We start from the raw sequence: 23,003 nt of genomic DNA on the forward strand, positions 1-23,003 counted from the left end.
TTTTGTAGGTTGAAAGTTAGTCAAAAGAGAGTTGTCTCAGTAGGGTGATTTTGTAGTAAGCGGACTGAAATACGTATATGCTGATTAGATGTGGGTATATTGAGAGAGAGAGAGAGAGAGAGTGGGGTGGATGGGGGGGGGGTCTCAATGGTAATTTGATATTCTCAGGGTCTGGAAAAGTGGGGAAGAGAGAATAATTGGTTTAAAAAGGGGGGAAAAAAAAGTGCAGAAAAGGACAGGAGAGAGGTGAGTGGGAATGAATGTGATAGTGAGTATAAAGCTCCCAAAGTACAGGTCTCCTTGAAAAAATATATTTATTTTTAAAGGTGATAATTAACGAGGGAAAAAAATATGAAAAAATAAAATGCAATAAATGAGAAAAGAAATATGAGTGATTGTGAGTATAAAGCTCCCAGCAAAGCAGACGACGCCATTGATGTCAACAAGAGAAGGCGTCATTGAGTTTAGTGATGAAGGCTACATTTCCTCCCTTCCCTTAGCTCCGTCACACGTGCCACGTGCCACACTGCCGCAGGGACGCCCCGCCAACATGCACTCACGCTAGATGATGGCAGCGTGACCCTACACTACAGAAACAAGGTGAGTTTGATTTACCTTTGTTGTTTGTTGTGGTGTTGTGGTGTTGTTACAGTGACGACTGGTGTTGATAATGTTTGTAACTAATCAGAGGTTACTGTTTTTGTTTGTGTGTTCCTGTGTTTGTTATATCATGATCCGTGTTTTATTGCGTGACGACCTAGTAAAAAAAAAACTAACCAAATTAAATCGGTATTATTATTATTGTTATACACATGCACCCGTCTCACGGCAGAAAAAAAAGTGGTAATTGTCTAGAGTCCTTACCGGGCCTTATTACTGGTCTATTCACTTCAATTCTTTTACACATACCTTCACATGCACCTAAAACATCATTTTAAAGTGGGGGACAAATGCCCCCTTCCCTCTAGTCGGTTAGGTTAGGTTAGGTTAGGTTAGGTTAGGTTAGGTTAGGGTAATTGTCTAGAGTCCTTACCGGGCCTTATTACTGGTCTATTCACTTCAATTCTTTTACACATACCTTCACATGCACCTAAAACCTAACCTAACCTAACCTAACCTAACCTAACTTAACCTAACCTAACCTAACCTAACCTAACCTAACCGACTAGAGGGAAGGGGGCATTTGTCCCCCACTTTAAAATGATGTTTTAGGTGCATGTGAAGGTATGTGTAAAAGAATTGAAGTGAATAGACCAGTAATAAGGCCCGGTAAGGACTCTAGACAATTACCAAAAAAAGTAAATAAATAAAATAAAATAAATAAATAAATCTCAGTTATTTGCTTGGGTCACACATAAGAGTGGTGTGTATCTTTACTGCCCCAAATTGTTCGTTCCTGAGATATTAATTTTTATCAGATTTACCGTTAAGGAAGGTATGGTTAGGTTAGTTTAGGTTTCATCTAAATGTACCAGAAAATGTAGTTTTATCCAAAAATTTTAGACGGGCGCCCTTATACAGATTTATCATTTAATTTAAAGGTAACCAAGCATTTGTTTTAACTGTTTGTTGTGGTGTTGTGGTGTTGTGGTGTTGTGGTTTGTGAATAACGCTCTTAGGGAATTGAAAGTATTTGTTTTTTTCATGTAAATTTCTTTGTTTATTGAATCATAACCTAACCTAATGTAAACCTCTCTCTCTCTCTCTCTCTCTCTCTCTCTCTCTCTCTCTCTCTCTCTCTCTCTCTCTCTCTCTCTCTCTCTCTCTCTCTCTCTCTCTCTCTCTGTCTCTTTCTCTTCATAATTTTCACTATCGCTTCCAGAACAACTACCATGAGGGTGACGGGAGGCTTGGTGATGGTGGTGGTGGTGGTGATGGCAGTGGTGGTGATGGTGGTGACGGCAGCCGATGGTGATGACGAGGTGAACTTGATCTCAACACGTACCAACATGTCTGCAGGTAATGGTGATGATGGTGGTGACAGTGATGCTAATATTGCTGGTGTTGATTGGAATGATTGTGGTGGTGATGATGACGATGGTAAGAAAAGAATAATAATTAAAGTAAATTATGCATTATTATCATTATTGTTATTATTATTGTTATTATTATTATTATTATTATTATTACAAGTGTGAATAATTAAGAATGTTGTATTTAATCTATTGTAATTATTCATCTTTTTCTTATTCTTGCTATTATCTTATCTTCATGTCTCTTTCCCTTCCTTTTCTTCATTTTCTTCCTCTATTTTGTCCATTTTTCCTTATATTTATGAACTGTAGTTGTTTCTCTTCCTTCTTTCTCTCCTTTTTTTCTTGTTTATTAAGTCTTTCTTCCCTTTTCTTCCTTTCATTTTCCCTTCCTTTCATCCTTCATTCCCTATTCATATCTGCCCCTTTTACCATCTCTCTCCCTCTCCATCTCCAATCTCCATCTAATTTGTAACTAAAAATAAACACAACTCACTAAAACCACATCCTTATTTAACCCTAAGTCCTACACTCCCCTTCAGACAGGTGTGCCAGCCTGCCCATCCCGCAGGGGCAGGTGTTGCCTCACAAGCGTTCCTACCTGGTGGGGGAGATGGTGACAGTGAGGTGTGCCAGGGGATATATGTCACGGTGGAAGGTGGTGTGTGGCCCAAAGGGAGTGTGGCACACCCCTGATGGATTTCCCATGATACCTCGCTGTAGATGTGAGTGTCTGGTGGTGGTGGTGGTAGTGGTGGTGTTTATTAATTATCCTTTATTTGGTAAGAGACACAACCATGCACAAGGAAAGACTGTATTTAATTATTGCTCCCCTGAAGAACACCCCTGAGCAGTGGCAACTTGTTGTAAAAAAAATTGTGCACAGGTTGCTGCTCCTCATTGCTGCCTTTTATTTGAATTTGTGGTCGCCAACTATCCATGGGAGCTGAACTATGTGCGATGAGGGAAGACTGTACTTTGTTATTTGTTACACTAAAATCTTGCTAAGTTGGACTGATCTATAAGGCTGACCCAACTTAACTATTTCACTTTTAATGCTGAAATGTTGAGCTAATTGAGAAAAATGAGTAAAGTGAGTGTAGGGTGCAGGTAAACAAAAATGACAAGAAATTTAACTCTTTCACTGCTGTTTGACGCACCTTTCCTTAATCGTGAACCATTCTGAGACAGTTTTAATGCCGAAATGTTGGACTAAGTAAAAAAGATGACTAAAGTGAATATAGAATGTAGTAATAGATAAGTAGAAACAAGAAATTTAACTCAACAATGCATACCCAAGACTCACAACCACTCCATCTTACCAGACGTGCAGTGTGGGCCGCCTGACGACATCCCTCAGGGCAAGGTGGAGGTGCTGAAGTCCCCACCACTGTACATGGGGCCAGGGCGGGTCAGCACAAGGGTCGGGGCAGCGGGGAAGGGCGGGGAGGTGTGGTACCCAGAGAACAGTGTGGCGCAGTACTCCTGTGAGGCGGGGTACAGACTACTGACATCCCACACCTCATACTCCAGCCATCTGTCTCATCATCTCACTTGCCGCCATGGGGAGTGGCAAGGAGAGCTGCCCCAGTGTGGTAAGTAGGCTGGGAGAGGTTATGGTAGGTTATGATAAGTTGGGAGAGGTTCTGGTAGGCTGGGAGAGGTTTTGTTAGGCTGTGGTAGGCTGGGAGAGGCTGTGATAGGTTAGGAAAGGTTGTGGTAGGCGTGGGTAGGCTTTAGTAGGCTGGGAGATGTTTTGGTGTGCTGTGGTAGGTAGGGAGTGGCTAGGAGAGGTGTCCCAGTGTGGTGAGTAAGCTGTGGTAGGCTTTGGAAGGTTTGGGTTGGCTTGTGTTGGCTGAGTTAGGTTTAAGTAAGCTGTAGTGAGTTTTTTTAAGTTTATATTAATTTACACACTGATTTCAGCATCTCATCCATACATACATAAATACATACATACATATATACATACATACATACATACATACATACTTCCACCATACACACACAGCAAACATCTTTCACACAAGCACATCCTCCCTCTCTATTTTCTAGTGAGCCATACATACATGCATACACACACTTCCACCCTGTACTTACCAAACATCATTCACTCAAACACATCCTTTATCTCCCCACAGTGAGCCAAGGATGCCGAGCCAGAGAGCCAGTGATGAATGGATATTACTTTGAGATCACAGGGTCTTGGGACGGCCAGGAGTACCCAGCCAACGCAAGGGTCCAGTTTGTCTGCCACACTGGGTACGTCTTGAGTGGGCCAGACCAGTTCACCTGTGAGAAGGGAGGTGTTTGGGTGCCCAGGAAGGAGGTGCCCCATTGTGAACCCCTGCAGGAATTGATAGGTTAGTGTCTGTGTGTGTGTGTGTGTGTGTTATCTGTATAGGGCCTTTTCCTTCCTTCCTTCCTTCCTTCCTTCCTTCCTTCCTTCCTTCCTTCCTTCCCTTCCTTCCTTCCTTCCTTCCTTCCTTCCTTCCTTCCTTCTTTCCTTCCTTTTCTCCATCTATCAACCAGTTATTCTCACAGACCCCTCCTACCCTTGCTCTTTTCCTCCTTACCACCAGTCACTCACCACCTTCTGCCACTCCCACAGGCGCTGAACTCTGTCCAGTGCCCCCAGAGGTCGCCAACACTGAGCAGAAGTTGGTGCGGGGCCTGGTGACGACGAAGGGGGCTGTAGAAGGGACTGAGGTCTCTTATAGGTGCCGGCCTCACTATCGAAACACTCTCGCTCCTTGCGTCACCCATATCCTCACTTGCAAGGGGGGATTGTGGGAAGGGACGTCTCCTAAGTGTGGTGAGTGTTTGTGTGTCCATGTGTGAGTGTGTGTCAGTATGTGCGTGTGTGGGGGGAGGGGTTTATGTAAGAAGTATAACCAGGATATGGAAAAATAATCTAACTTAACCTAACCTATTCTAACTTAACCATATCTAACCATACCTTACCTAACCTAACCTAACCTAACAGCCAGATCCAATCTTTGAACTGGAAAGAAATTGCAAAATGTATTCTTTTTCATTGCAAACTTTCTTGTAGATCCTTATAGGCTTCATGCATTACTTCTGCTGCTGCTAAATCTTTCCTGTCACAGTGAAAGTTAACCTGCCATTTTAGTCACCTCGAATGTCTTCAAGCAGCGTCTTATGACTGCAGTGTTACGGTGCCTTCTATTTTTTAAACCGACCAATCACTTACAGAGGAGTTCTACAGCTGCATGCCGCCACCCAATATACGCCATGGCACCCTCTCAGACAGTGTCTCCTCCTTCCCAGTACAGGCACAGGTTGGTGGCATCCTTACTGGTATTGAACTAGGAAAAAATAATTAACTTTTACATAGACATTTTTGGGGGACATAATTTTCATCCTCTATTGGTAGTGAGGTAAGAAAATAATAAACTTAGCTAAACAGTTTTCTTTCCATAATTTTCAGACTTTTAGCTAATCACTTTTCCCCATCATTTTCACCTTTACTGGTATTGCCGTAAGAAAATAATCAACTTAGCTAAACAATTTTATTTTCCTTCCTTCCTTTCATTGCTTCCTTCCTTACTCACGTACATACTTTCTTTCCTTCTTTTCCTCCCTCTTTTCCTCACATACAAACAGTCACCATTCCTCCAACCACTCCACATATCTTTACTCCCTCCCTTCCTTCCTTCTGTATTCACTTCCGTCACTCCCTTCTCTCTTACACAGTCACCATTCCTCCAACTTCCCCAGTACCTTAACACCCAGTCTTCCATCCACAGGTATACTATCAATGCGAATCTGGGTACAAGCTGATGGGTCCTTCTGTGGTCACCTGCCAGGAGGACACAGGCTGCTGGACTCCTCGCCTTCTGCCTGTGTGTCGCCGTCTCCACCAGTACAGAGATGGTGAGGGGAGATGGAAGAGGGGTGCTAGGAGGTAGAAGAATTGTGACCTGCATTTTTGTTGTGTAGGGAGAGGCATGAGAAGCTAAGGTGGGGTAGAAATTTTGTTACTTGTATTCTTGTTTTTATGTCCTTTAGTCTTCTATTTGTCTTGTCATTTACTCTTCTGTGGTCTGATGTTCTTCCTTAGTCTTTCTTATTGGTGTGTATTGGTATTGGTGTGTAAAATTACCTGGTTTATTCTGCCAGGGATCTCCAGCTGGGTAGATTGTGCCTGTGCAAATTGCTGTTTATAGTTAGCGAGTGTAAAAAAATGTTTAGGGCAATAGATATATTAGTAAGTCTTGCTGGTAGTCTTACTGATCTTACAAAACCTGAAAGTTGATTCTTGATAAATTAGTGGGCATCATGTTTGCAGGAAAGGCTGTGAAAGTTGATTCTTGATAGATTAGAGGCATCAGATTTGCAGGAAAGCATCAGAAAGTTGAGTCTTGGTAGATTAAGAGGCACACAATTTGCAGGAAAGCTCTGAAAGTTGAGTCTTGATGAATTAGAAGGCATAAAATTTGCAGAAAAGAGTGAAATTTGAGACTTGATGGATTAGAGGCATGAGATTTGCAGGAAAGGGTGTGAAGGTTAAGTCTTGATAGATAGGATGGCTTAAGATATGCAGGAAAGGTCTGAAAGTCGAGTCTTGATAGATTAGAGGGCATCAGATTTCCAGGGAAGACAAAACACAGTGGGAGGGAGTGTGGCATATCACCCTATTTGCCTGTATCACTTGTTTTTCAGTGTTGAGGAAAGTGTAGCTGTGTTTTAAATAAGTAATGTGTGGCAGGAGAACACTGAGGGTCTGTTGTAACTTGGTCTGACACTCCCATTTTCTTCAGAGCCACTGAGGGGGGACACATCTATCCTGGACATCCACACCATCCTCGTCGCCACCACTGGGAGTGTCATTGGCATCCTGCTCATTGTGCTGGCCCTCATCTGTGAGTGTGTGTGTGTGTGTGTGTGTGGAAGATTGTTAGTCTTGAAAACATCCTTGGAAGCCATAATAAATTTCACTAGACCCTGTTAAACTATAATCCCAACAATGTGTATGTGTGTGTGTGTGTGTGTGTGTGAGAGATTTTGTATTAAATTATTATTGTTATGAAATCACCCTTGGAAACCTTAATAATTTTCTCTAGAGCCTGTTAAACTATCATTTGCATCATTAAAACACCACTGAAAATCTTTTAACTTTCTTCCTGTCTGTCTGTCTGTCTGTCTGTCTTACACCAATACTGACCACAGCTAAGCCCACAACCCCCATCTAACCAGTCAGTTTGTCTGTCTGTCTATCTACCTTTGTCTTTCTGCCTAACAGTAACAGTAACCATAATCCCAACTTGACCTAACCTACCCTTACGTAACCAAACCTAACCTAACTTATCCTAACCTAACCAGACCAAACCTAACCTAACCTAACCTAACCACAATCCATCTTGACCTAATCTATCCTAACATAACCAAACCTAACATAACCTATCCTAACCTAACCTAACCTAACCAAACCTAACCAAACACCTCCACCACCTTCCACAGTGTACCAGCGTGCTGTCAGCCCCAAACTTGTGCGTCTGCGAAACAGCGGAAGCAGCGGAGTGGTGGACATCCCCCCACCCCCACACCCCCCGGCCAGCCAGCGCCCCACCGCCCCACCCAGACCATGATCCAGACAGAGTGGCCCTTATTGCCTTCCCTGACGAGGTGAGTGGGACAAGGGGATGGGGGGGATGGGATATAGATTGGGTTAGGTATGGAATGGGGGGAGAGGATGGGGAGGGATAAGATGGGAAGACTTGGTGTTTATAAAGAAGAGGACAGAGAGGAGGGTAAGATAATGCATAATACTAACCTAGCCTAACCTCACCTAACCTAACCTAACCTAACTCAACTAATGTAACTTAACCTCACCCACAGCAAGGAGTACCACCCACTTACGAGGAAGCTGTACGCCATCGCCCCGCCATTTTTGAGCCTCCAGGGGGTGCAGGGGGAGCTGGCAGGTACACTCCCCATGCCCCCCGCAGCCGGGCACACAGGGTCGGGGTGCCAGGGGTGGTGGGGGTGGCAGTTGGGGGCAGGAGGAGCAGGCACCGCGACAACCCAGATAATATTTCATACCAGTCAATTGGTTCAGCTCGGCAGTCCTCCAGGTGAGAGAGAGAGAGAGAGAGAGAGAGAGAGAGAGAGACCGACTGAGTGAGAGACAGACAGACTGACAGACAGACACAGAGAGAGAGACAGACAAAGAAAGAAAGCTTTACTAAGATTAATAGACAGACAGAGACAACCAGAAAAAGATAGAGAGAGAGAGAGAGAGGGGGGCAAACAGAGAGAGAGAGAGACTTATATAAGTTAATTATCATTTAAAAATGTACTTGCTTTCCTTAAAATTAAAAGGATACATAAAATTAAAAAAAAAATTTGAGCATATGAAATAAAGAAAGACAGGTAGATAGAGAAAAGTATGATTGAAATAAAGAAACAAATAGATGGCAAAGAACACCTGATTTTTACATTTTGTAAGCATATGAAATAAAGAAACCGTAAGTTTTTTTAAGTGTACATAATCTTGAAGCACACACACACACACACACACACACACACACACACACACACACACACACACACACACACACACACACACACACACACACACACACACACACACACCCTCACAGCACATCCCGATCTATAAGTATGCGCAGCTGGTCGGCATGTGACAGCCTTGGTTCGACGGACACTGTGGCAGCAGCAAGCGACTCCACAAATGTCACAGTGGATACACAGAGCTCTGGGGGCGCTAGTACTGGCTCGCAGGCCCCCTCCTGCAGGGCCCTCGCTGGCTCCCTCGCCTCCTTTGACACTTCCTCCCTCGTGAATAATGAAGGTGAGAGAGAGAGAGAGATGGGATTGGGGGTTTGGTACGTTAGGTTAGGTTGATTAATTTCATTCTTTGTGGGGATTGAGTTGTTTGGGTTGGGTTAGGTCAAATAGCTTCATTCTTTGCTGCTAATGAAGATGAGGAAAGACAGTTAAGTTTGGTTAGGTTTGTCCATTGTTATTAATTAAGGTATGTTAGATGTTTGTGTTAAGTTAGGTTAGGTTTGTTTGGTTTAGTTCTTAAAAGTGAAGGTAAGGAGAGGATGGGATTGGGTTGCTTAGGTTAGGTTTGGTTAGGTTAGATTAGGTTAGGTTAGGTTAGGTTAGGTTAGTTTAACACTGTGCAGTTATCATACAGAGAAGGAGAAAGAGAGAATTAATGAAGAAAAGATGAAGTGCAAAAGAATAAGAGAGAATAAGAAAGAAAAGAGATAAGAGACATTTTCATTTCCATTTACCTCTCTGCTGCCACCACCACCACCACCACCACCACTTTTCCTTCCACCAGGCGAACCACTGCTGGAGGAGGCAGAGGCATACGAGGGAGGGATGGAGGAGCATCCCCCACACCACCCCCACCACCACCCACACCCACACCACGGCCACCACCACCACCACCATCACCACCGTGGGGAGGATGACCACCTTTCCCTTAGAGATTCAGACTCACTTAAGGATCACAATGCCTGCCCAGCCCCCCACCCCGCCACACCCCCGCCCTGCTGTCACCCACCCCTCTCAGGAGCAAGGTTAGGGGTGGAGAGAGAGAGAGAGAGAGAGAATGTGTAAGAGTGATTAATGAAAGGAAAGAGTAATTGAATGCTTGAGTGAGTGATTGATTAAAGAGAGAAAGGATGAATTGAGTGAGTGAGTGAAAATAATTAAAAAAGAGATTACAAATGTGAGATTATTAGGTTAACCATCTCTTGAATTGATTTTAATAACAATAATAATCATAGAGATAATAACACTGCTAATAATCATGGTAATCATTATAATACCTATCATATAAACAATAGCAATATCAACACCACCACTATGATTAATAATACCAATCCAAAAGATATTCCATTGATACATTATTTTCTTTTCTCTCAGATCCCCAAAGAGGCTGTTAGCTTTAGAATACTCAGATATTAATGCTACTTAATCATTGCTATTTATATCATATCATAGCAAAACGCACAGGGCATTATCTCCATTATCTTAAAGGTACACAGCAGGTTATAAAGAGTGACCTGTGAGAAAAGTCATGTAGAAATTAAAGATTGAGTCATTTAAAGTAAGAAAATATAGTCAAATGTTTTTTAATGTCACAGTTTAGAAGTGACAGGTTTAGATATGAATGCATTAAGAGAAGAGGAGGAGGAGGAGAAGGACTGTAGGGAGGGAGGGAAGGGAGAAGGGTAGAAAGAGCTGGAGAAAGTGTAAAGAGAGATGGGAGGGTGAAAGGCATTTGATCACAGAGTATTTCCCACTTTGACAAGCTTTAATTTCTGTTCATATATAAATCTCCTAAGCTTTAATATCTGTTCATATATAAATCTCCTAAACTTTAATTTCTGTTCATATATAAATCTCCTGTACCTTCTAAACCATGGCAGTAAGATTAAAACCATTTCACCATTAATTATTGCAAACTGACATTGACTTAATCTATTTCTATTACTGACTTCCCTTACAAGACACCCCCAATATTAATCTATGCTTCAGAGAGAAATAGATTAAAGAGATTATTATTTTTTGTATATCCAATATGACTGGCTTTGTAGCTTTGAATCATCTATATATATATATATATTTTTTCATTATTTCATTAGACTGTAACTGAAAAAAGGGGTTATGTTTGTGTTGTATTCAGAGTTATCACCTGAGTAATTAATAGTTGTAGTTGTAGTAGTTGATGTAGTAGTAGTTGTAGTAGTAGTAGTAGTAGAGGGAATTGAAATGTGTTTGAATATACTTTATTGTTATGTGTGTGTGTGTGTGTGTGTGTGTTTGTGTGTGTGTGTGTGTGTGTAAATGGTCCTTGTATTATCATGATAGAGAGAGAGAGAGAAAGAAAAAAAGAGCAAGTTGAAATGGCTTACCTATTGCTACAGTTTTGTTATGGAGCATCACACCAGCACACACTCAAGTAAATAGGAGCTTTAAGGCCAGAGAATGAGAGAGAGAGAAAGGATAGAATAAGATTAGAATAAAGAGAAGGAGGAGGAATGAATGAAATGTTTGATAATTTAAGAATGAGAAAAATATATTCATAAGTTTGTGTTTATGTGTGAGAGAGTGAAAGAGAGAGAGAATGAGGACAATTACAAAAAAAATGGAATTAACCTGTATTATCTAAGACTGTATTTGTAAGGTATTGTAATCTTAACTGATCAAAGAAATTATATATATATATATATATATATATATATATATATATATATATATATATATATATATATATATATATATATATATATATATATATATATATATATATATATATATATATATATATATATATATATATAGCTGTAAATTCACCACACGACATCCCAAAGGATAGACTAGATGAATATATGTCAGTCTGTGTGTCTGTATGTCTTATCATTACATACATATATATATCAGTTTGTTATATGTGGAGTGAGAGAGAGAGAGAGAGAGAGAGAGAGAGAGAGAGAGAGAGAGAGAGAGAGAGAGAGAGAGAGAGAGAGAGAGAGAGAGAGAGAGAGAGAGAGAGAGAGAGAGAGAGAGAGAGAGAGAGAGAGAGAGAGAGAGAGAGAGAGAGAGTTGGTCAGTCACTATGTATTTTATCACACATGAAAAGAGAGAATGGGAGAGAGAGAGAGAAAGACAGAGAGAGAAACAGAGAGAGAGAATTAAATATCAACAGTTGTACATAGTGTTTGCATATACTCATGTGCACGTATGTATGTATGTATGTATGTATGTATGTATGTATGCATGCATGTATGAGCACCCATGTGTATGTATGTCTATCGGTCAGTACCTGTAGATTTATAAGCATACATGGCTCTTAGCATAACTCACACATGTCTCAAATAACCAGCCATGCACAAAAGATATGCTGGACAAGTGTAGAAGATCCCCAGTCCAGCCCAGCCCAGCCTTGCCTTGCCTTGCCTCACACATTGACTCAAAGTGGCCACATTTCACACTGACTTGGGCTATCTTTTGTTTTGGGTTACTGGAGAAGTGTTAGGTGTCAGTGAGGAGTGGAGGATGAAGGAGGAAGAGGAGGACTAGGGAGGAAAATAAAGGAGGTTAGGGGTGGAAAGAACCATGAGTGAAGAAATGAAAGAGGAGGAGTGTATGGAGAGAAAAGGTAGAGAGAAGAGGAGGAGGAGGAGGAGGAAGAGACAGTAGGTAAAGAGAATGAGGTTTTAGGGAAAGGAGAAGAGGAGAAGGACGATATGAAGAGAAAAGAGAAAGATTGTACTTTGTAACATTATCAAGGGTGTATTATATTTCTTCAAGGGTTTTCTGTATTTCTTAACATTTCCTAATACTGGTAGATGAGGCAGAGGTGAGACATGTCTGACTGACTGACTGGCTGGCTGGCTGCTGGCTGGTACACCTCATCATTGGATAGATTCAGAGTCAGCAGTTGTTGTTAGTGCATGATGCTGTCTAGGATTACTGCCACATACTGTCATGTTTTTGTATCAGTGAACCAAAGAAAATAAACTGTAATAATGATCCTTTGGGGAATTCTCTGTATCCTTGCTGTGTTATGTGGTGGTGGTGGTGGTGATGGGCAGATATAAACAGTGCTATACTAACCTTTTTTTTTCCATACCTCCTTTTCTTTTCTTCACTGTCTCCTCCTCTTCTTATTCTCTCTCCCTACAATCTCTTCCTTTTCTCTCTCCATTCAGTCCTCCTCCTCCTCCTCTTTTTTCTCCCCACAATCTCGTCTTTTTCTCTCCATACAATCATCCATCTCCTTTTTCTTCTCTGCCCATTCTCTCCACCCCTTAGTAACCTTTTCTAATTTTCTCTTCCTCCTCCTCCGTCTACTAACTAGGGAAACACGTTTATACTCACCAGGGTGTAGGTGTAGTGGGTTGAAGGTGTGTGTGAAATGTTATACCTTATTTTCTTTTATACAATTTGATTATGGAAGCTTTTGAAATCTGACTAAACTCTTTTAAGTGTCAGTAAGAAGCTAAAGGTTTCTCACAGTAGAGGTCTTATCTTTCTTGGTGATTTCTGAGGTACAAGGTGAGTTAGTGTGTCTATATTGTGTTTTATGTACTTATTTTATTGTTCTTTGCCTGTTTGTATGACTAAGAGTGTGAGAGATGTGTATGCAGGATGTAGGTGAGCAACACATACATAGGCATTATTTCTTTTTTAATTTTCATCCATAAAATTATGTACATTTAACAACAACATCTACAGAAAACTCCTTAACATAAAGTCGAACACCCAGAGTGAATTTATACTATATGCGGACTTGTGTTGCTCCTCCCTCACACCGACACTCACGACAAGGTTTTAAAAAAGTCACGTCTCATCAGTGGTTCCATTTACACTACTCTGTTACTCTGCTTTAAATCACGCACGGCCGACCGATTCGTATCCGTCCCTCATAAGTTCAATTACAAAATGTTAAAACAGTTAACAAAATATTCCCGCAAGTGTTGCTATGTCAGAGAAGGATTCCTGATTGCATCACATACAATCCTGAGTCACGAAATAAGCAGCTCTTACGTTTACTATACAGGACGTCAGGCAGGTCAGTAAACACTATACAACACTCACGCTCCCCTCCTCGCTCCCCACTGGTATAAATGAACAACAGAATAAATAACTGACAAGCTGGAGTGCTCCGTCTGTCCGAGATACCAAGTGCTGTGAAGTGCAGTGTTTGTTTGCTTTGTACCAGCACTGCCACACCCTGCCATGCATCCCTTCCTTGCACACCACCATCATTGCACCTCCCACACCATTCCCTCACCTCAAGGCACTCCTAACTGTTTGAGGGCCACACACACACACACACACACACACACACACACACACACACACACACACACACACACACACGTTCTTCACTAACTGGCCTCACTTTGCACTGTCCTAACACAATGTCCATGAGGGATAGCCAGTCCTCTCTGTGCCCATGCTAGATATGTTCTTTGGCTGCCTGTCACACTGAGCCACAGTTCAGCCCATCACTGTCACTTCACATCCTAGGGAGAAGCAAACAAAACACAGCTGTTTGGGTTTCCAGCGTGTATTTCCTAACCTTTGTCAAACTCGCGGAGGGCAGCAGGAATGACCATCACCACACATCACACTCATGTTTTTCACCCAGCAGTCACATGTATGCTGGCTGACAACAGTGCTGCCTCCTAGACCAGCCATGAAATGCTGACTGCAGTGTCACCATCAACACCACCACCATCACAGTTCACTCCCATGTTGTGACTTAGCGAGCTGGCCGGGCAGACTCGGCACTCTGCACTCACTCAGTACTCTTTGGTGTCGTTGGGATCTCTCTTGAACACCGAGCCGTACTTGCTCATGTATTTCCTCACAAAGTCCCGTGTCTTGTGTTTGACGCTGTCGCTGCACTCAAGTGCCTCAATGCTGTGCAGCTGCTTCAGTTCCTTCACCATGACGAAGTGAGTCAGCTGTGCAGGGAGAGAGGTAAGGTAAGGCAAGGTTAGGGTAAGGTTAGGTCAGGTTAGGACTGAATGTATAGGTAAGGACTGACAGGTTAGGTTAGGGGTAAATGTATAAGTTAGGGGAGACAGGTTAGGTTAGGTTAAACTAGGGGCGAGTTTATTATACGTGAGGGGCTGTGGTGAGTGACTGTGGTTTGTAAACATACTGTGGGGAAACATACTGTGGGCTGTGAGCTGTGGAGAGAGAGAGAGAGAGAGAGAGAGAGAGAGAGAGAGAGAGAGAGAGAGAGAGAGAGAGAGAGAGAGAGAGAGAAAGAAAATCACCTGTCTCCTCTTCCTCCTCACACTTTTCCATCTCCCTCATCCTTCACATTTTTTTCTTACATCCTTCCATCTCCACCTATCTCTTCTTCACACCTTCCCATCTCCTTTCTTCTTCACATTTCTCTCACACCATTATAATCTCCCATGTCTCCTCTTCACACCTTCCCATCTCCCTCCTTCTCCTTTACATTTCCTCTCACACCCTCCTCTTCTTTCCATACCTTTCCACTTTCCTCCACATTTCTCTCTCACACACTCCTCCATCACCTGTCTCCTTCTCCTCCTCCTCCTGGTCCTCACCTTGCGCGCCAGGTACTTGAAATCCTCTGTACAGGTGATCTTCCCCTCCCGGCAATCCCCTCGGCGATACGGGTTGAGCACCGACACAATAAAGGTGGCCATCTTGGATCGAAAGGCGTCCTTGATTTTACGTGCTGCATCACTGTTGTCAGCGATGGCTGTGGCAGCGCGCTCCTTGCTCTGTGGGGAGAGTGAAGTCCAATGGGGGTTTGTGGGTGATGTGAAGGGGTTTGTGGGTGTATGGAGGGAAGGGAAGGTGTAGTGAGTTGGTGTATAGGGGGTGTGGAGGGGAAGGAAGGTGTAGTGAGGAGATCTGGGTGGTGTGGAGTGACTGTGGAGGTGTGTAGGTGGTATGACTGTGTGGTGTATGAAGGGAAAGGAAGGTGTAGTGAGGGGGGTGTGTGGAAGGAAGGAAAGGTGTAGTGAAGGGGTTTGGGTAGTGTGGAGGGGCTGTGAAGGGGTGTTGGTGATGTGAAGGGGCTGGTGTGGTGTGTGAAGGTGGTGTGGAGGGGCAGGGGAAGTATTTGCTGGGGTTCTGTTTAGTGAGGGGTGGGTTACAGAAATGGGTTTGGAAGATACAGTTGATTTGAGCTCAGAATGTGTGTGTGTGTGTGTGTGTGTGTGTGTGTGTGTGTGTGTGTGTGTGTGTGTGTGTGTGTGTGTGTGTGTGTGTGGCCTGGTATACAGCTACACATCATACACAGAACAGGTGCTCTCCTCTCCTTCCTCTAGACATTTTTATTCCCATGTGACAAGAAAGAAGCAGAAATGAAAATGACTCTTATTTCGCCTTATTCTGGGACTTCACGTTATCCATCTTGTCTTTTGTCTTTTCTGCTTCTTGCTTTCTTTCCACCTCAATTATTGTGAGACATTATAGAACAATATATATAAGGTGAAAATGTCAACTTCTTTCACCTCTCTCTCTCTCTCTCTCTCTCTCACATACACAAAATTTCCTCTCTCAGTATTTTACACCCTTTCCTTCCCTTCATTTTCCTTCCTGTCAACCTCAAGCCTTTCTCCTTTACTCTCACCATTCCTCACACACACACACACACACACACACACACACACACACACGCACACAGCCTCCCTCTACTTCTCTTCACAGTACAATACACAACACAGCACAGCAGTGCACCACTGTCTCAGGGTGAAAACATGAACTTCCTTCACTGTCTCCTGAACACTGCACTCATCATGACCAGATAAATATACCTGATCATTTTTTGTACAAAACTGTGATGCAGCTCAGTACTTTTAACTTCCTTTCACCTTTCCATCAGTTCAATACAATGCTTATGCTTTATAAACTTAATGTTACATCATGACATGCAAGCAGCAGCTATTTGGCCAATGCAAATTATAATAAATTCAACAAATCATAATAAAACTAAAACATTACAAATAGTTTTCAGTATTTCCTTGATACAAATGTTCAAACAATAAGTCAATAAATTAATAAAAATAATACAAATAGAAAAAAAAATATATACAGATCATGTCTGACAAACTGAGCAATAATAGTGATGATGTCATATACTCCTTACATATAAATGCCTGATGTGGCTGTGGTGACCAACTGATATTACAATGAGGGCCTCAATTCACCACAAAAGAAGTGTAGTGATATAACCCTGCATGTTTAGTGTTGAGGTGGTGTGTTGTGGTGTTGTGACGGTGAACTCAAACAATTTAACAAACCATATAAAACAAAACAGTAATGAATGAAAAGAAAAACAAAACAAAATCATCGGCCAAATACTGCCGAACAAAACCCACCTTTACCTTCTCTCTCTTGGCTCTTGCCTCGTGTCTCTCTGACCTCCTCTCCCTCTCTCTGTCCCTCTCCCTGTCCCTCTCCACGGGTGCGGATGCTGTTGCTGTCACTGCCGCCGCACCCTCCACACCCTCTGTCTGCTGCTGCTGCTGCTGCTGCTGCTGCTGCTGCTGCTGCTGCTGCTGAGGCTGTGACTGTGACTGGTCCTCCTTCTGTCCCCTTGTGTTCCTCTCCTCCTGCCTCTCCTGCCGTGCCTCCTCCCTCGCCCTCTCCTTGGCCTCCCTGCGCTCCCTCCTTGCCGCCTCCTTGTCCACCTCCATGATTGGCTGTGTGGGGAAGTGGAGGATGAGGCAGGGTCACAAGCTGCTAGTCAAATTCAGAACTAGCAAGGTCATTTATAGTTATGGTTATGATGACAGGATGGGTAGGTGATGAGATCAGGGGAGGGATTAAAGGAGGGGGAAGCAAAGTGAGTCTAAATGGAAAGGAGGAAGAAAACAAGGAAAAATTGAAGATATGGGGGGAAAATGAGTGAGAGGATGGTTCTGTAGTGAAGGGAAGGGCTGGAAGAAACAGTTCAGTAGTACTGTGAGGAGAGGCAGCAAGAGTGGGTGACTCACACTGATGACCCTCTCCTGCACCAGTGCCTCGGAGCGCCGCCGCTTGGTGCCCTTTGGCCGCCGGATCATCTTCTCATCAGAGACCTCAGTGGTCACTGCCACTGCCTCCTCCTCTTCCTCCTCCTCCTCCTCACTGGAGAAGTCTTCACTCTGTTGGTAGCAGCACAGCCACAAGAAGATTACACACAGAAATACAGTATTACAAATGTGTAGTCAAGTGTTACAGGAGTGTGTGTCTGTGAGTCACCACCAGTCTGCCGGGAACAAAGTGTCAAGTGTTGCTGCAGACAGACTGTGGTGGTGACTCCCTGACACACACTGGGGGCAACAAGAGGAGCATGGTGCCTCGGTGAGTTGAGTTACCATGCCCAGTGTGGGGACTCACATCAGTGGTGCTGCTGGAGTCTGAGTCTGAATCTGAAGATGATTCTGAGGAAGAGTCTGAGCCCAAGGCGGAGTTGAGCATGGCTGGCGGCTCCCACTGGGAGACCCGCGTCTTGACGTGGTAGAAGTAGACATGGCCAGTAGCATCCCGCGCCAGACGCCAGCGTGGCGGCAGGTGCACGGTGATGGCTCCGGGTGTGTCGTTGCCCTCCACTACCGCGCCCTCCCCGTCAGCCACCTCACCCGGCAGCGGGATGGATAGCAGCTTGGTGCCGTGAGGCGGCGTGCCCTCCTGGCCCTGCGAGGGGGAGCCGGTGGCCAGTGCCGGCACCTCACCTGGTAGTGGAATGTTGGCGGGGTTAAGGGGGTCATTGGGACCACCCTGACCCAGCCCCGGGGGATCCCTGCCCCCTGGCAGGTGACTGCGGCCCCCAGGCACCATCAGTGTCAGTGGGGAACCCTCACCCTCGCCCTTGGTGAGGCCGTAGCCCGCCGGCACCGGCAGATTGGGGTCTGCCGGCACAAACACTGTGAGGGGCGCGCACATGCACGCATGCTGAGGTACACATCAACACAACTCCTTACAAGTAATGGACACCTAGCAGAGGCTGCCCCATGTGCAAGGCTGTGCTCTCCACACTGCCTCAGGGCACCCTGCTGTGCTCTACCTGCATCAGGGGACTGGCTGTGAGTCCTGGGCATGGTGGTTTGTATACATTGTGCACTCTGAACCCTTGGCACGCATTTATGGGACATGACCAAGGAGTGGCCTAACAACCCAGCAAGAATAGATGCCCTGCTCTGCCCAGCTCTACATGTGTCAAAGGGGGAGAGATAAACAGGCAAAGGCAATAACAAAAAAAAACAGTAATAAAATCAAATAAATAGCAAGAATATAATCATAAAGGCAGGAGTGAAGCATCCCAACAAAACATTGCCTCACCTGAGCCAGTGTAGGGCTGCCAGTTGGCAGCCACAGGGTCCCAGAAGTACTGGTATGTGGGGTCAAAGATGGGGGTGAGGTAGGGGTCGTGGCCCAGCAGGCGGCACCGGTCCACGTGCATCGTCCACATCTCCTCCTGCATTTTCCTCTGCTTGGCCTCCTCCTCCTGCTGCTGAACCTGTGGAGTGTGGTGTGGCAAGTCAGCACATGATGGAGGGAGGTGGAAGATTACCTTTTCGTCTAACTTACAGTCACACACCTTTTCCCTTCTCTCTCTCTCTCTCTCTCTCTCTCCCTGTGCAATCCTTTCTCATTTCTCAACATTTCCCCACCCTATCCCCCTACACACACACACACACACACACACACTCCCCTCCCTGTCTGTCCCTTCCCTCACCTCATCTGTCAACATTTCCCCACCCCACTCCCACACATACACACACTTCCCTCCCTCACCTCCTCATCTCTCAGCATTTCCCCACCCCACACACACACACACACACACACACACACACACACTACCCTCTGTCTGTTCCCTCCCTCACCTTCCTCATCTCTCAACACTCTTCCCCCACCTTGAGTTCAAACAGTTGACGGCGCTGCTCCTTAGACATCCTGGGGGAGTCTGATGAGCGGTCCTCCCTGGAGATCCCACGTCCCCTTGAGTACCGCTCCTTGTCTCTGTCTGGTGACCTACGCCGCCGATCGTAGTGGTGGTCACGTCTGTTATACCTGTGAGTGAGGGATAGGTGACTGCAAGGTTGGTGGTGCTGGTCTTTTTTTATGTTAAGTTAGGTTTGGTTTCTTTATAATTGTCTTTTTTTGAGTGCAAGGGATGAATGAGTGAGGTGCTGGTACTGTATTTTAGATTAGGTTTCTTTAGATCTTTTTTGAGTACAAGGGTTGAGTGAGGAGAAGCTGTTATTGCTTTTTTTTAAATTTTAGGTTTGGTTAGGTTTCTTTGTCTGTCTTTTTTGAGTGCAAGGGGATGAGTGAGTGAGGAGATGCTGTTATTGTATTTTAGGTTATGTCTCTTCATCTTTTTTGAGTGCAAGGGATGAGAGAGTGAGGTGCTGTTATTGTTTTTCAGGTTAGGTTAGGTTATCAATCAATCCATCCATCCCTCACCTGTCCCTATCCTTGTCCCTGCGTTCTGAGTCGCGGTCACTCTCAGAGGCCTGGTCAAGGTACTCCTTGTAGCCACGGTCCACCTCCCTCTCATGCTCCTTCATCATCTCTATCCGCTCCTTCTTAGGGATGCGGAAGAATTCTTTAAGATTCTTCCACGCATCCAGAAGCTTCTTGGCGAGTGCAACCATCGTTTTATGAAGCTCCAGTAACTCCTGTGCTTCCTTCTCCTCATCAGACAGCCTCTCCACCCTCAGCTTATCCTCAGTGGTGGTGGTAGCAGCTGCAGCATCCTTGGCATCATTGGAATCACTGCTCTCCTCCTCCACGCTCGCCTTTGGGTTGTCCACCTCGGAGTCCATGCTGCTGTCATCGGCGCTGGAGGCCTCAATGGCGAGCTTTGGGTCTGTCTCACTGTCTGACTCCTCGCTGGTGTCACTGTAGGTGTACACATCATTAAGAGGGACTGATGTAAAGGGACAGATATTTTCAACAGGACTGCTATTTGGTACATCTTTCCTCAATTACTAATCACTCTGGGATGTCTTTACTTATTCTTCAGCCATCTCCTATCTTTAAACTGGGTAGAAATTGCAAAATCTATTTTTTTTTAATCCCCTACTTTCTTGTATATGCTTACAAGGATTTCATTCACTACTTCTGGTGGTTAAATGTTTTGTATTGCAGGGAAAGGATTAAGAGGAATGGAAGTGATTAATGAGAGCTTAAAAGACGGGAAAGAATTATGGTAAAGTTACAGAGAATGGGAGGGACTCAGGAAGAATGAGTGAAGCAAGGATTTAGGATAAAAAGACATTTAGGACAGGATGGAAAATAATTCTGGAAAAGATGAGGGGTGGAAGGATGAAAGGGGCTTAGAAGGACTGGAAAAGGACTGTGTAGTGTAAAGAGATTAAGAAAGAGAGACGGTTGGAAACATAGGGATAGATTTCAGAACAGAGAGAGAGAGAGAGAGAGAGAGAGAGAGAGAGAGAGAGAGAGAGAGAGAGAGAGAGAGAGAGAGAGAGAGAGAGAGAGAGAGAGAGAGAGAGAGAGAGAGAGAGAGAGAGAGAGAGACAGAGAGAACCTACATTTAGCCACAATTCAACAAACTAACACAACAAACAACAGAACAATTCATCAAAACCCAAGCCACAACTTTCCAAACCCCACAATCCCAAAACACACCTTGACTTCTTGTTGGGGTCTGTTTCTGTGGCAAGGCTCACAGCAGGTGGAGGCAGGGAGGGCTCGTCAGCCTTTGGAGGGGGCGGCGGAGGGGGCGAGAGGCTGCAGGAGGAGGTGGAGGAGGGGGTGTATCCTGCCTGACCGCTCCACCGCTCCACTAGGGACAGAACGCGGCTGTCAGTGAGCTGGGTCTTGTTGGTGATGGGCAGCACTTCCAGAGTTTGCAGGATCTGAGGACGAGTGGTTTGGATGAGAGAGAGAGAGAGAGAGAGAGAGAGAGAGAGAGAGAGAGAGAGAGAGAGAGAGAGAGAGAGAGAGAGAGAGAGAGAGAGAGAGAGAGAGAGAGAGAGAGAGAGAGAGAGAGAGAGAGAGAGATAGAGATAGAGAGAGAGAGAGAGAGAGAGAGATAAAACCCTATAAACAAGAACAGAATAAAAAAAATACCACTAAAGAAGACCCAAAATCAACACAGAATCAGAGGAAAACAAAGAAGACAAAAGGAATGAAGATGGGACAAAATACCAAGAATAAGAAAACAAGAGGAACAAAAAGAAGACAAAACACAAGAAAAGAGGGCAAGAGGAAGGATGACCAAACAAAACACCAATAATAAGAAAATAAGAGAAACAAAAAACAAACAAAACACAAGAAAAAAAGAAGAGAAGAGTAACAAAAACCACACAAAACACAAAGAATAAGACAAGAGGAACAAACACCACACAAAACCAGAGAGGAGACAAAAGACACACAAGAATAAGATGACAAGATAAGACAAAAAAAACAAAGAAACAAGACAGACAAGGCCCAGACAAGACACTCACCTCCAATTTCAACATAGTGTGCTGTTGGGAGAGTCCAAGATCTGCCATCCAGGACCAAAGCACCTTGAGGCCATGGTAGTCGAGGAACAGCCTTCGACACGCCGGCTCCCCAGTCTGCAGCAGCTGGAGGAGCAACACGCGGGAGGTGAAGTCCTCGGCACGCACCATGAGCCGTGACAGGTTGAGTGTGTCCTGACGGTTCCTTAGCTTGTGGGAGTTGAGCTTCTCTATCTCCTCCTCCAACTGTGGGGATAAATGGTTAGGTTAGGTTAGGTAAGGTTGGCTTTGGAGGAAATGGTAGGTAGTAATGTGCTGTAAGGATTAAAGGATGGAAGGATGGTAGGTTCTTAGACAGTAGTGGATGGAATGGAATAGACTTGGTAATCAGGCTGAAGGAGGTTTAAAGAAGATTAGACAAATTTATAGACAAATGGAAAATAAAAGCAATAATCCACCTCATAACACCAGAAAACAGTCTGCTTACATCAATATCCTCAAAGAAGGCTCTCCTCTCCTCTCTCTTTCTCCTGTCCTTCTCTTCTTTCCTGCGCGCCTCATCCTTCTCCTCCTTAGTCTGTTCATCAGGAGCCTCGCCGAGCCACCCCCGGCAGATGGATGCACCGCAGTAGCACTGCTGGGGCTCCCGGCTGCCGCAACAAGGAAAACATTGTCACACATCCAGGAAACGAGTTAAATTTATTTGTAGATTGGAAAGTAGATAAATAAATGAAAGAAAATTTATCTGTATATTGCAAAGTAAATAAATGAGATTGAAAACTTGTAAACTATCTGTAAATTACAAAGTAGATGAATTAGATGTTTGATTTCTGCTCCTGAACACCATGATAATTTCATATAGTGCAAATTTAGAACAGGGGAACAAACACACATATTTAAGAAGTCTTACACAATCCTGTAAACAGATAAAACAATGATAATCTGGTATAAGATATAAGAGAGATTTGAAGAGAGTGACAGACACACACATACACACATTGAAGGAGTCTGACACAATCCTGCCAACAGACAAACACTCACCCGTATCTCTCCAGTCTGTAGTCAAAGT

At 44.2% G+C, this 23,003-nt stretch overlaps 2 protein-coding genes across 2 annotated transcripts in view; one reads left to right on the top strand and one right to left on the bottom strand.

The window, feature by feature from the left end:
- Positions 1–415: 415 nt before the first annotated feature.
- LOC135094465 (sushi, von Willebrand factor type A, EGF and pentraxin domain-containing protein 1-like) lies at positions 416–7,971 on the top strand. Its single transcript, XM_063994577.1, has 11 exons — positions 416–600; positions 1,823–1,959; positions 2,516–2,698; positions 3,299–3,568; positions 4,112–4,333; positions 4,582–4,785; positions 5,187–5,272; positions 5,741–5,867; positions 6,755–6,856; positions 7,455–7,619; positions 7,833–7,971. Exons 2-10 carry the CDS (start codon positions 1,833–1,835, stop codon positions 7,580–7,582), a joined length of 1,449 nt encoding a protein of 482 aa, XP_063850647.1. The 5' UTR covers positions 416–600; positions 1,823–1,832; the 3' UTR covers positions 7,583–7,619; positions 7,833–7,971.
- Positions 7,972–13,151: 5,180 nt separating this feature from the next.
- The window catches only part of LOC135094463 (probable histone-lysine N-methyltransferase CG1716), a 48,986-nt gene continuing 39,134 nt past the window's right edge, over positions 13,152–23,003 (bottom strand). Inside the window, 12 exon segments of the mRNA XM_063994560.1 lie at positions 13,152–14,452; positions 15,071–15,250; positions 16,856–17,179; positions 17,474–17,623; positions 17,859–18,385; positions 18,801–18,978; positions 19,376–19,532; positions 19,929–20,366; positions 21,117–21,346; positions 21,938–22,180; positions 22,422–22,584; positions 22,976–23,003. The exon segment at positions 22,976–23,003 is cut by the window's right edge and continues 70 nt beyond it. Coding sequence (XP_063850630.1) covers positions 14,288–14,452; positions 15,071–15,250; positions 16,856–17,179; positions 17,474–17,623; positions 17,859–18,385; positions 18,801–18,978; positions 19,376–19,532; positions 19,929–20,366; positions 21,117–21,346; positions 21,938–22,180; positions 22,422–22,584; positions 22,976–23,003 — 2,783 coding nt within the window. The 3' untranslated portion in view covers positions 13,152–14,287.

This window comes from Scylla paramamosain, chromosome 45 (genome assembly GCF_035594125.1).
Source record: "Scylla paramamosain isolate STU-SP2022 chromosome 45, ASM3559412v1, whole genome shotgun sequence".
Classification (NCBI taxonomy): domain Eukaryota; kingdom Metazoa; phylum Arthropoda; class Malacostraca; order Decapoda; family Portunidae; genus Scylla; species Scylla paramamosain.

Bases quoted from the DNA above. Each gene is read 5' to 3' on its own strand.
- LOC135094465 (XM_063994577.1), top strand. From the start codon at position 1,833: ATGAGGGTGACGGGAGGCTTGGTGATGGTGGTGGTGGTGGTGATGGCA. The intron at 2,699-3,298 runs GTGAGTGTCTGG...CCATCTTACCAG, and splicing joins CATGATACCTCGCTGTAGAT to ACGTGCAGTGTGGGCCGCCT. The intron at 4,334-4,581 runs GTTAGTGTCTGT...CCACTCCCACAG, and splicing joins ACCCCTGCAGGAATTGATAG to GCGCTGAACTCTGTCCAGTG.